Source organism: Panthera leo, chromosome B1 (genome assembly GCF_018350215.1).
Source record: "Panthera leo isolate Ple1 chromosome B1, P.leo_Ple1_pat1.1, whole genome shotgun sequence".
Lineage (NCBI taxonomy): Eukaryota > Metazoa > Chordata > Mammalia > Carnivora > Felidae > Panthera > Panthera leo.
This window is the reverse complement of record NC_056682.1, coordinates 145,388,033-145,401,203: the sequence shown is the minus strand read 5'-3', so window position 1 is coordinate 145,401,203 and position 13,171 is coordinate 145,388,033. Positions and strand designations below refer to the sequence as shown.

At 36.1% G+C, this 13,171-nt stretch overlaps 1 protein-coding gene across 1 annotated transcript; it reads left to right on the top strand.

The window, feature by feature from the left end:
- Positions 1-1,934: 1,934 nt before the first annotated feature.
- CXCL8 (C-X-C motif chemokine ligand 8) lies at positions 1,935-5,444 on the top strand. Its single transcript, XM_042934006.1, has 4 exons — positions 1,935-2,177; positions 3,312-3,447; positions 3,730-3,813; positions 4,289-5,444. Exons 1-4 carry the CDS (start codon positions 2,093-2,095, stop codon positions 4,308-4,310), a joined length of 327 nt encoding a protein of 108 aa, XP_042789940.1. The 5' UTR covers positions 1,935-2,092; the 3' UTR covers positions 4,311-5,444.
- The last annotated feature ends 7,727 nt before the right edge of the window (positions 5,445-13,171 follow it).

Here is a 13,171-nt window from a genome sequence, read left to right as displayed (position 1 = left end):
TGTTAAATGAGGACATTATTACTTATCCCACTGCTGTGAGAGTTAATTAATACACCCCTCCCCCCCACACACACCCATACTGTCTCTGACATCAAGTAAATTCAAGTGATATTTAAGAAGTTAAGCTGAGATCACTACACAAATCTTTTTTTAATGTTTATTAATTTATTTGTGTGTGTGTGTGTGTGTGTGTGTGTGTGTGTGAGATAGAGAGAGAGAGAGAGAGAGTCAGCATGATGGGGGAGGGGCAGAGAGAGAAGGAGAGAGACAGAATCCCAAGCAGGCTCCACACTGTCAGTACAGAGCCCGATATGAGGCTCGAACTCAGGAACTCAGATCATGACCTGAAGAGTTGGACGCTTCACCAACTGAGTCACCCAGGTGCCCCTACTACACAAATCTTTCAGCAAAGGAAGTTTTCTTCCCAACCCACAAATGTTCAAATTCTGAAACATTATTACCCTTGCTCTACTTTTCAATCTTTTTTTTTTTTTTTTTTTGGTCTAAGAATTTAATTTAAATTTTATATCAGTGTTTAAACCAGTTACTGCCTCAAGCATTCTGGAATTCTATAGATTATAAGACTCTCCATATTCCAGATTTTCATTTGAAAGAGCAATTTGAGTGCTAATGCAGTCAGAATTTTATCTGGAGCTTTAATTTTAGCAAACCATAACTGGAACTGATGATGTTTCTATTTTATTGTATTGTTACCTTACATGATGTGAGCTGGTTCAACTGGTCTTTCAGCAACTGATCTTCTTTCAGGAATGCCTCTAAGGCAAATGAGATTTTTAGGAAATCATTATTGGTTGAATATCCTTGCAGTTTGGAAGTGGGTAATCTGACAACAATGAGAAATATAAGTCATAACTCTTGGAATAGGTGAGAATTTACCAGTTCAAAAGTTCAGCTAGGAAGTTTACATATATTAACTTTATGCGACGGGGTGGGGTTATTTAAATAGATACTAGAAACTGGAACTCAGAAAGTTTAAAAGCCACACAAAAATTAGGTGGCTGACCGAGTTTGAACCTGGATGGTTTTTCCACTAAGCATACACGGTTTGCCTTTCCATTAGATACTACTTAATTCTACCCTTATCAAGTAGCCCCAGGGAACCTCTTCCTGGAGCACAGACATATCTTCATTCATGTGTCCTTGAACAATGTTTTTAGGTAGAATGTGCTGTTCTCCTTCATCTTCTCCTTTCAACACCCTGCTCACACTGCTTCTGGAATATTCTGTCCTTCTGTCCCTGTTGGAATTAAAATCTCGGTACCACTTGTCTGTTCTGTAATACAGTCAGGTCTTTATATTGCTTTTTTCTTATGACAGACCAAACTCTCTGATAACAAGTACTTAGTCTTGTCTATCTCTAGATCCCCGCACTACTCAGAAGTTACTTGATAAATATTAGTAGAACCAAACTGAAAGGTGCGCCTTTTCATTCTTTCAAACATACGTTAGAAAACCAAATCTTTTGAAAACTTGTAATACTCTCCTTGAGAAGAGTAATGGTTTCTGGAAACTTTCCAAAATACGCAGAAAAGGACTTCTCAAAATTGTGTCTCTAATAAAAGTGGTTGTCAAGATTACTTTCTCTATCATTACAGCACCTGTAATTTCCCTAGAGGAATGACCCTACCCTAAAAGAGTTATCACAAATGACCTTTCTCTAACAATTGCCAGACGGTACTCCAATAAATTTATTTATAAATAAAAAAGTACATCTGATAAGACTGTGTCAAAGAAGAGAAGCTTGAATGTGTAACAGTTATTTTGAAACATGGTTGAAAATGTTTTTAAATGAAATACATTAAATAATGTTAAAGATCAAATAGAATTTCCATCGTGCCAAAAATCTGATAAGAGACATGTTCCAGGAGTGGGATGACTCAGGTCTGCTCACAAAGGGCAGGCAGACGGTTGCATATTGTGGAATTTCCTCTGACATAATTCAAGAATGAGGGTGCATATTCTCTGCTGCTGTGAATAATATAAAAAGCCACAGAAGCTCTCCATCCAACACAAGTCCTCTGGGACAGCAGAGCTCACAAGCGTCTAGGACAAGAGCCAAGAAGAAACCAGAATGAAAGCACCTTGCGTCAACATGACTTCCAAGCTGGTTGTTGCTATCTTAGCAGCTTTTATGCTTTCTGCAGCTCTGTGTGAAGGTAAGCATGCCTTTCTGATCTACCAGTTTTCCTGTGTCTAAATGTGATCCTTAGATTGCAAGATTATCCTTCCTGCTTTAATAACATTCTTCTTATTCAAGAAAAGGAAATAATATTTACAGTCATTTCATGTTCAATTGAAGTTTTAATTGTTTAGGCTTGATCTATACAACACTTAGAAAAGTATAAAGCTTGATTAATGTCGACATTCTGTTCCTATCATTCATACTCTGTAGTATGCATACATTTAATTTAAATCTATAATTTAGAGTGTATCTTATTAGATACCCATATTATTATTAACTAATATCAAGTATGGTAAACCTGGTAATTTTACTCCTTGTGCTGTTTCAGACAACTATCAATTCCTATTTGGTTTAAAGACACCCTGACAAATTGTAAACCTTTTGGGATCCCTCCTATGAAACAAATGCAGTTAGAAATGTTCATAGCATGTAGTTTCTATATATTTTTTCTTTTCTGTGAAGCATTAAGGATTTTCCCAAGATATGAGACATCTTTGTGCAACTTACTTATCTATTTTTATTAACTTTTTCTGAAGGCAATTTCTCTGTTGTTGAATTTTAGTTTACATACTGTAGGTAACATTGTGGCATCATAGAAGTTTGCACAATACCAAGTAGAAAAAAAAGTACTGTGAGGATGTCAACATTTCACAAAGGCAACTCCAAGTCTTTATGCGGGAAGTCAATCAATTCTGTCATTAGTGACAGTTTGTTATTTTATTTCATTTTTATTTTAAAAGAGAGATTGAGAATGTGAGTAGAGGAGAGGGGCAGAGGGAGAGAACGAGAGAATCTCAAGCAGGTTCCAGGCTCAGCATCGAGCCAGATACAGGGCTCAATCCCATGGCCTTGGGATCATGATCTGAGCTGAAATCAAGAGTTGGACGCTCAACGAACTGAGTCACCCAGGCGCCTCAACAATTTTTTTAATTGAATTTAGGAGCTAGGAGAATATCCAGGCTTCCACTCTGAGAATGAGTTTACTAAAGATGAGATGTTTACCAAACATCCCGTCACTAAATGATCAGTTTGAAATTAAGGAGAGAGTAGCCAGCAGAGCTGTATCTAGGTTGAAATTAATCCTGAATTGACTTTTTTTCTTTCACAGCTGCAGTTGTGTCAAGAATTAGTTCAGAACTTCGATGCCAGTGCATAAAAACTCATTCCACACCTTTCAATCCCAAATTAATCAAAGAACTGACAGTGATTGACAGTGGCCCACACTGTGAAAACTCAGAAATCATGTAAGTACTTTCAAAAGTGATTAGATATTTTACTCCAGCAAACCTATAATTGAGGAAGGTAGAAGTGTCATACAAAGTTCTAGGTACAGGAACACAGCAGTGGGCAAGACAAGAAAGAAATTCTTTGTCTCCATGACATTTACATACAGTACCTCTCATGCCTCGTAGCTAACGACTTGAACTCAGACTTTATGCCTATATTTCAAGAACCACGACTCGAATTGACAAAGGGATGTCTGAAACCCACTAAATACTGATTCAATCATATCTCTGTCATTTCAGTGTAAAGCTCGTCAGTGGAAATGAGGTGTGCCTGGACCCCAAGCAAAAGTGGGTGCAGAAGGTTGTGGAGATATTTTTGAAGAAGTAAGTTGTGTTTTGTTTGTTTGTTTGTTTTTAATTTAGATGCTTCATTTATTCTGAGACATACAGTCTAAAAGTTAGCCTCTAATTTTCTTGTTTCTACTGGAAGACTACTCTCTAGGGATCTGCCCCTTTGACTTAACAAAAAAATAGCGGCAATAGTGAGTTTGTTGTTCTCAAGACTGGGAAGACCATCTGTCTCAGTTTGTCAGGGCAAGTCTGGGCTTAAAATGCCGTGCCCTGCATCATTAGTATGGCTCCCTCAGAAGGGTCTCGGTTTGGATGACAACTTATCTGGTCTTTCTATTTATAGAAACAATAGTTTCAACAATAGTTGACAATTAGGACATTGCTAACACACGAATATCTAGGACTGTATTAATTTCCATAGTAAATGTATTTTCAAGAACCATACTCTCCTCCTGGTTCAAATAATGTTAATTTACAAAATTTTGATTTTAATTTTACTTCTTTTCAGAGCTGAGAAACAAAATGCATAAACAAACAAACAAACACATTCTCCATGGTTTCCAAGAATTCTTCAATAAAGATGCCAATGAAACTTCAAGCAAGCAAATTCACTTCAGCACTTCATGCAGTGTGTGGGTCTGGTGTAGGGTTGGTTGCCAGATAAAATAGAGTATGCTCAGTTAGATCTGGAGATTAGGAAAAACAATGAATAGTTTTTTTTCCAATATCCCATGACACTGTCCCATGCAATATTTAGACACACTTATATTAAAAATATTATTTATTGTCTACCACAAATTCAAATTTAACTGGAAATCCTGGATATGTTTTGTAGTTATTGTTACATCTTTCAACCTCAACCTGCTGGCCAGGAGCCAGGAGTCCCTGTCCTTGTTTCCGTATTTATTCCTCAACTGGAGAAAAAGTATCAGTCACCATCCTACCTCACAGAGACGTGAGGACATGTGGAAGCACTTTAACTTTTTCTCATGTCAGGCGAATTATTATGTGCAAGTGAAACTTGTTTGCTTATTTATTATTTATATATTTATTTAAGACACAAATAGGGGAATCTCTCTGTATAAATTGGGGAAAATGGGAAATGAAGCATTGTTGGTAGGATAGTATAATGACGGTAGTGAATTTTTATTTATTTTGATATTAAATGATGTGACATCAGAGAACTATGTTGATCAAGGGTACCAGATTTAGCAAAATTGAAAACAAACAAGAGACCCAATTAATTTTTATTTCAGATAAACAATGAATAATTTTTTAGTATATGTATATTACTATTTATCTGAAATTGTAATTGAACTAGAAATCCTACTTTTATAGTCCTAGCCTTGTCTTGTCACTGCCTGCCTTGTACTGGGCTGTGTTGAACTGTAAGAATCCTGAATTATAATTGTTTCTCAAAGCAGCAAAAATTCAACAGGCAAAATTAACCGAGTAATTTCTTGCTAGTTAAAACTTATTTATTATGTACAAATGGATTCTTCTAATTTTATTTAAATTATTGTGTTTTTAAACACTGACTTTATTTTCTGACTTGAAGATGCTTTTATGTATTCCCAAAGAGATTTTTTTTCTGCTGTTTTGATGGTGTGGAAATCTAAGTGTAACTATGACACAACTTAAAATAAAACTTATTGTCAAAGTCATTGGGTGTTTGTCTTTCTTTAGTAGTTTTAAAAGTTATTGTTTTATAACTTTTTATATTAAAAATAATATTTTGCATTAAAAGACACAGATGTACTATCAACAATAGCCAAAGTATGGAAAGAGCCCAAATGTCCATCGATGGATGAATGGATAAAGAACATGTGGTATATATATACAATGGAGTATTACTCAGCAATCAAAAAGAATGAAATCTTGCTATTTGCAACTACGTGGATGGAACTGGATGGTTTTACGCTAAGTGAAATTAGTCAGAGAAAGACAAAAATCATGACTTCACTCATATGAGGACTTTAAGAGACAAAACAGATAAACATAAGGGAAGGGAAACAAAAATAATATAAAAACAGGGAAGGGGACAAAACAGAAGAGACTCATAAATATGGAGAACAAACATGGTTACTGGAGGGATTGTAGGAGTGGGGGGTGGGCTAAATGGGTAAGGGGCACTAAGGACTCTACTCCTGAAATCATTGTTACACTATATGCTAACTAATTTGGATGTAAATTTTAAAAATTAAAAAATTAAATTAAAAAATAATAAATAAATAAATAAATAAATAAATAAATAAAATAAAAGACATAATGCTTGGGGTGCCTGGGTGGCTCAGTTGGTTAAGCGTCTGACTTTGGCTCAGGTCATGATCTTGTGGTCTGTGAGTTTGAGCCCCACATAGGGCTCTGTGCTGACAGCTGGGAGCCTGGAGCCTGCTTCAGATTCTCTCTCCCCTGTCTGTCCCTCTCCCACTCACTCTCTCAAGAATAAATCAACATTAGAGAAATTAAAAAAAATAAAAACTTAAATGCTCCCTCTTAGCATTTTGTATATTATGTGGAACATTACAAACCTTTGTAGAAAAACAGAAATCTTGTCCAGAGATGGGTTACAAATGGTAGTCTCTTCCATAGAACAATGGAAGTTTTCTCAACTCCTCTTTGTATTCCATTTCACTAATAAGGCTGACTTCATATTTTTAACTAACCAACCCAGGTGTCTGTACAACTTAGCACAGCTGAGCACTCAGTGAAAGAGGGAAGTGGCTACTCATTACAAAGCACTTCTTAGCTAATTGAGGAGTGAAACTGACACATATGAGATAAAGAAGATTAAATATAATCAAAGACCAAGCATATTTGAAAATAAGTAAAAAAGAAACTCTTAAAAGTAAAAATACAACAATTTGACTGAAATACTCAGTGGAGATGTTTTATAACAGATTAGACACTACTGAAAAGAAAATTAGAGATCCAGGAACTAAAACCAAAGAACTCTATCTGGAATTCATATCCAAGAATTAAAGAGGTATTAATAATAAAAAAATATAATTAAAATCATGGAGGATTGGGGATAAGATCTTACAAATACCTAGTTGAGTTTTTACAGGTGGAGGAGAGAGGAAAGGGTGAGAGACAACAATGAAAGTGACAATGTCAATGGCTGAAACTTTTCCACAAATGATGAAAAATAATAATCCACAGCTTCAAGAAATCCAACTTACAGATGCCTAACTTTACATTTCTACTCAAAAGAGAAGGATCTTAGAGCTTTGGTTCACATTTATGTACCTCCTCACTCATTTACTATCGCTTTGGGGTCCTTTAAGCCCACTTTGTTTGAAAGCCCCACAATGTGGAAGGAGGAAGAAGAGTATTCTCTTATTTTTTCATGCATTGGTTCATACTGCAACTTTTCCTCTGTGATTTTTCTCCTTACAACTACTCAGGTACCTGCAGCTGCCATTCTCTCTGTGGGTCGACATTATCTGTGGTGTGGACCACAAAGCCCATTCTTTCTCTCTTCTGATTCCCAATACTCTTGAGCACAAAAGTGTGCAGAATAATAGCATCAATAAGAGATTTATGAGTAATACACAAGAAGCAACCAACTGGAAATTCAACCCTGGTACTCACTGTTCCTAAAAACATTGTTTCTCAAGGTGATTTCTTCTTGCCTGTATTTCTTCTCAGACCGTGTTAGGGGGCCTCTTTTTCCTCAGAGTTCTGCCTAAGTTTCATTTCCACATTCTCCTCTTTGGATTCAAGTTCCCTTGTCCTACCACCCTTTGCAGTCTTTTATCTTATGGATCTCATACACAGTGAATAAAACAGATAACAAACAATTTTAGCATAACATTCACAGGAAAAATACAAGATTTCTCAGAAGCATATAGCAAGAGTTATCTCACCTAACTAGACTACACTTCACTGAGAAAATCTAAGCTGGAGACTGAAGGATGAGGAGAAGTTAGCCACACAAAGGGAAGAAGGATATGTGGGCAAGGCTGGTCTAGACATCAGGGGAGAAGTAATTTGTAGGCAAGAGCATGACACAAATTGAGAAGTGAAAGAATTTCAATGTGGCTGGAGTTTAGCATGAAACAGAACAAGTCCTACAGATAAAGCTGTGCTAAATGGACTCTGGAATCTGTAAGGGGCTGAGATTTGGAATTGAAAACTTCTAACAGCTTCCAATTACCGTCATTTTAAATTGCGAACATTATAGGCCCTTCTTCTTCCAGAGTCTCCTCCCAAAAGGAAGTGAGAAGACATAAAAGCCACTCAAAAGTCTGACCTTGGGGGACTTTTAATGCCATTTGTAGTATTATTTTTATTAGAGGTAGTAATAAGTATTCACCTTAAAACTGAATTGTAAAATACATACATAGTACCTGCAACAAACAAAATCAACAAATTTTTATAATTGCTGGTTTGTTTGTTTGTTTGTTGCTAAAAATGCATTGAGAAATAGATGCATAGGTTAAAGTTACCTAAGCAGAATCTTTTGTTCTCAAGATTTTGGTAAATAAGTAGACAATGTGAATCAAAGAACTCCCGACCTTACACGAAACCTCTTAATGTGTTAAGTACACACCTTTAATATGATCAGTGTCTGACCCTGAAAGCAAGGTGAAGACATCTGCACCACCAATCTGATAAATCTTAATAATGACTCCTTATTTAAAAATCTAATCATTAATTTCATCTTTCTTGCTTTCAAAATACGCTAAAGGATTTTATCTACTTTCTCATCTATGTTGTCACTGCCATTGGACAGCAAAATATTCCATCAAAAAGGCAATTCATGGATCGAACTGGAGAGTGGGCATCATGTAAACAAGCCAAAAAGGAAAAATGAAAAAGAATAAGAGAAAGTAAGAGAGTGCAAGAATGAGAGAGAAGGAACAGCCAGTCAATTTGCTGAACTGAAAATTTTTGCTTTAGCGAAATTACGTATATAGACATGGATTTTATTTGTACAGACACAGGCTTAGACTCAAACTTGAGCACGCGATCTATTACTCCATCACTTTAATCCATTTATGTGGAATACAAATTGTAAGTCTAATTTTACCAAATAGAAGCATGAGTGCAAATATACATACACACACAAAATGAAAAGGAATGGAGAGATAAGAATAAAGTGCTCACCTTAAAACTGCATTAATTGTAAACCAGTACAATACATAATACATCATATGCACAACATACGAAATCAAGTAAGTTTCATAATTGCTGCTTGTTTGTTTGCTAGAAATGCACCAGGACATAGATTCATAGGTTAAAGTTAACAAAGCAAAATCTTTTATCATCAAGATTTTGGTAAATAAGTTGAAAGCATTTTTTTATTATCATACATCTATTTTCAATCGGGCCTAGGTTTGAAAATTTCAGAAGAAAAGATGAAAAACAATTTTACTTCTTGCTTGTAGTAATACAGCAAACCAAAAATTGCTTAAGACTGTATTAACCCTGCAATAACAAAAGAAAGCTTTAGAAGCAGTAATTTCTCCATTACTCACTTAAAAATACAGCAGACAGCAATTGCCTCAAGTTTAGCAACTGTCAGCTAAATTTGCAGATCACAGACAACAGATAGGGAAATTTTTAATGTAACAAAGTAAACACCAGGCTATTTCTTCCCACAAGATTTACAGATGGAGCAATTAGGTATTCTCCAGAAGATTACTTAAGGGTCAAAGAACCCAACTCTCAGTGAGTGAAGAATGAGAGCTTTCTACACTTTTTGCATTCCCACAGATAAAAGTCAAGGGGATAAATATTATTGTTACAAGACCTTCTAACATGATTTGGCAAGATGATGTTGGAAAATTAAGATGGGAAAACATTTGCAGATGATATTTCCATATAAAGTCTGCTTCAGACCTACCTAGAGGAATGTTCTAATCACTCTGTAAAAAATTACGGAACTTGGGCTAAAGATCAGTTTTAATGTGTCTAATAAGTCTATTTCATAGGGCATGGTTAGGTCATGTTTTAATCATGTTGTGATGCAGTTCTTTTCACCTCTGCCTACCTTTACTTTTTCATTGTGCTTCCAAAGGTTTCATCATGCCCCTTACAAGAATTCCATATGGAAACATGTTTCATTAAAGTCACAACATGTTTCTGCTCAGGTGTCTACTGGTCTCCAGCAGCTTTATCATGATTTATGTGAGTCAACCCTCTACTGACTTTCCACACTAGTTTCATTCTTCTCTAGTATATGCCGGTCACACTTATTAAACAGCTGATTTGAAACTTTTTAAGAATGAAGTTTGTGATCATTGATTCCACTTATACGTATATCTGGACGGTTACAAGATCCTCCCGCAAAGCTTGAATGAGGTCTCTGCGCTGACGTGAAATGGACACGGACTTCTCCTCATATGTCTTTTTCTAGCACTAAAGTTTTCCTGAAGAGATTTTTTCACTCTTCCTAAATTTCGTAAATTTTAGTTTACCAAAATTCTGTTTCATTTTCTTTAATCTCAAAATAAAGGTAAGAATTAGTAATGGTTACTAATTAGAATTTAAATTATATCTTCGCACGTAGTATTACATAAATTTTATATAAACCGTGTGTTTTCTTTCTGTCTATATCTTCTCCAATTACTTGAAATTTTGACCAGATGTTATAGTGAACAAAGATATATTAACTCTGATTTAAAAATATGGTATGCTCTGTGTGTGTTGTGGTAGCAGCTTTCAGATAAGCAGGGGAAGAGACTAAAATAATCTACGTAATTATGAATTAGAGTTAGAGATACCAATATGAATTCATATTCAGTATAGATATACATGGATCCATATAGGAATATTTACAGTATTTATAAACAGATATATATCCTTCCTTTGTCAGCTTATAGGACCTAGAAATGATGACACTTAGTAGCAACAAGCGCACCATTTTCTGACAAAATGAACGAGGGCCTTTTGGAGAACTGTTTGATCATAAGACTGGGTCAAGAACTATGTATGGAATCTTAAGTATCTTCTAACATCAGAAAGTAAGGAAGTGCTTCCCTCCAAAAAAATTGACGAGGACATGTCAAATAAGAGCTAGAACCAACTGAAAGCTGGACCAATGGCCAAAGCTTGAACAAATTGAGAACAAAATAAAGCAGTATATTATAACCCCAAACATAATGCAGATATCCATGAGTCTTATGGATATAAATAAATGGTTGAGTAAATAAATGAATGGAGAAGAGACAAATCTCCCATGCAGAAGAATTAAAAATAATTTACATAGATGGAGGATAACTATGTACTTGGAGGTGTGAGCTGTGCATAGTGACTTCATTCAAAAAAAAAAAAAATTATGGAAGGGAGAGGAGGAAGACCACAGAGGAAAAGTGCCATTTTCATTACATCTTCCTTTTCCATCCACATAATTTATCACGTTGATGTCGACCTTGGTTGACACAGTATTTTTCAGGTTTCTCTACTGTAAACTCATTCTTCCTCCTACAATATATCTGATCAGTCAAAATTGGTCAGACCAGTCAGAATGTCAAGGTTATCTTAAACAAGGAAATTCTGAGCAACTGTTATACCTAAGAGAAGCCTAAGGAGGCATGGCAACTAAGTAAAATGTATCGTGGAATATTAGGTAAAATCTATGAAAATCAGAGTCAAGTATGGGCTTTGGTTAATATGAATTGTCTTGGTCACTTTGGGCTGCTATAAAAAGTATCATAGTCTGGGTGGCTTATAAGCAACAGATATTTATTTCTCACAGTTCCGGAGGTTGGAAATCCATGCCAACCTGGTTGGTTCTAGTAAGGATCCTCTCCCCAGCTGCAGTCTGCTGAGTCCTGGTTGCCGTGTCACACGGCAGAGAGCAGAGTCTGAGCAAGCTCTCATATCTCTCCTTATGAAGGCACTAATCCCATTAAAGAAGCCTCTACTCTCATGACTTAATTTCTTCCTAAAGGCCTTGCTTCTTAATACCATTACTTTGGGGGTTAGGATCTCAACAGACAAATTTGAGGAGAAAAAACACTCAGTCCATAACCATCATGTAACGATATTGGTACCCGACCAATGTAAGATGTTAATAATTGTGGAAACTGGACATAGGACATATGAAAACTCTCTGTAATATTATCTCAATTTTTCTGTAAATCTAAAGCAGTTCTTTAAATATAAGTCTATTTAAAAAAATAAGTAGGGAGATGAGAAAAAAATAAATAAATAACCTACAGCATGGAGTAAGTTGTAGTTTTCTGCCAATAATAATAAACTTGGTACATGGGCTATGAAATTGGTCTCTAGGGAGCATGTCCCTTAGGCAGTGATGGAGCTAAGCTTATCATTAATCACATCTGTACAGCTTTGTCTTTCCTTCTTTGAGGTTTGCTCCTAGAGTTATACTGGGCTTGGAGAACTTGCCAAATCTCTATATGTGTTTTGATAATCATATTTGATGAACAAACAGGTTAGAAAAATGTATGTAACATCTAAGTACCATTAGCAAGAGGTCATAGGGATTATGGTGAACTGGAAAACACACGGTCTGCCTGGAGATATAAGAATTTAAATGATCTTAAAACACAGAACTTGCCAAGCCAAACTCTTGGCTGCCAGTTTGTACCACAGAATCGACTGATAAAAACTAAGCTCCCAAAGAAATTTTTTAATCTAATAGTAAAATCTGGCACTATATATAGTCCTCTGTGGGGAATAAGCTTAGGAATTCTCTGAGTCTGCACTGATGAGTTAACAAGATATAAAGAATCAGAAAGCCATAGGATGCTCACACCCAAGTTTGGGTAAACAAGATTGGGTAAATAAGATTAGGTAAATCGGGAAAAGGCCCCCAGTATATGACAAATGGGGCAAAGACCCCCAGTGTAGGACAGACGGGACACAGGCCCCCAGTATAGGACAAAGATATAGGACAAGAGCAGAAAGCTGCTTTCACAGGAAGGAAGGACCAATTTAGGTAAGCAGGTAAATAGGGCTATAAACAAGCTGGTGAATATGCCCAGAGCAGAGCTAATTAGCAAAAGAAAGATGCCTTGTTGACCCTGAGGTAGCATGCTCTCTCTTTCTTGTCCCCTAGGCCAGTTAGGTAAACAGAGGTGGGGCCTCATGTTAACTGGAAACAACCTTCCACCAAGCACCAGAATCTTGTTTTGTATTGACCCAAACCCCTAACACCTGCATATCTCCAAAACCTCCTTCTCCCCACACCCATGAATTAATGTTCATGGTTTCATTGTCTCTCTGTAAATGTGCATCACTCTTGTAAATCTTCTGATCCTAATAAAAATGGAGCAAGGACCCTTACTAGGGACTCTTATCTCCTCCTGGACATTAGCCTCTCTTGCATTTTTAATCCTGTGCCCTACTCTCTTGCTGGACAAGAGAGAACTCCAGACCCAGAGTCTACAATGGTCCTCTATTATTGAGTCTATTGTTC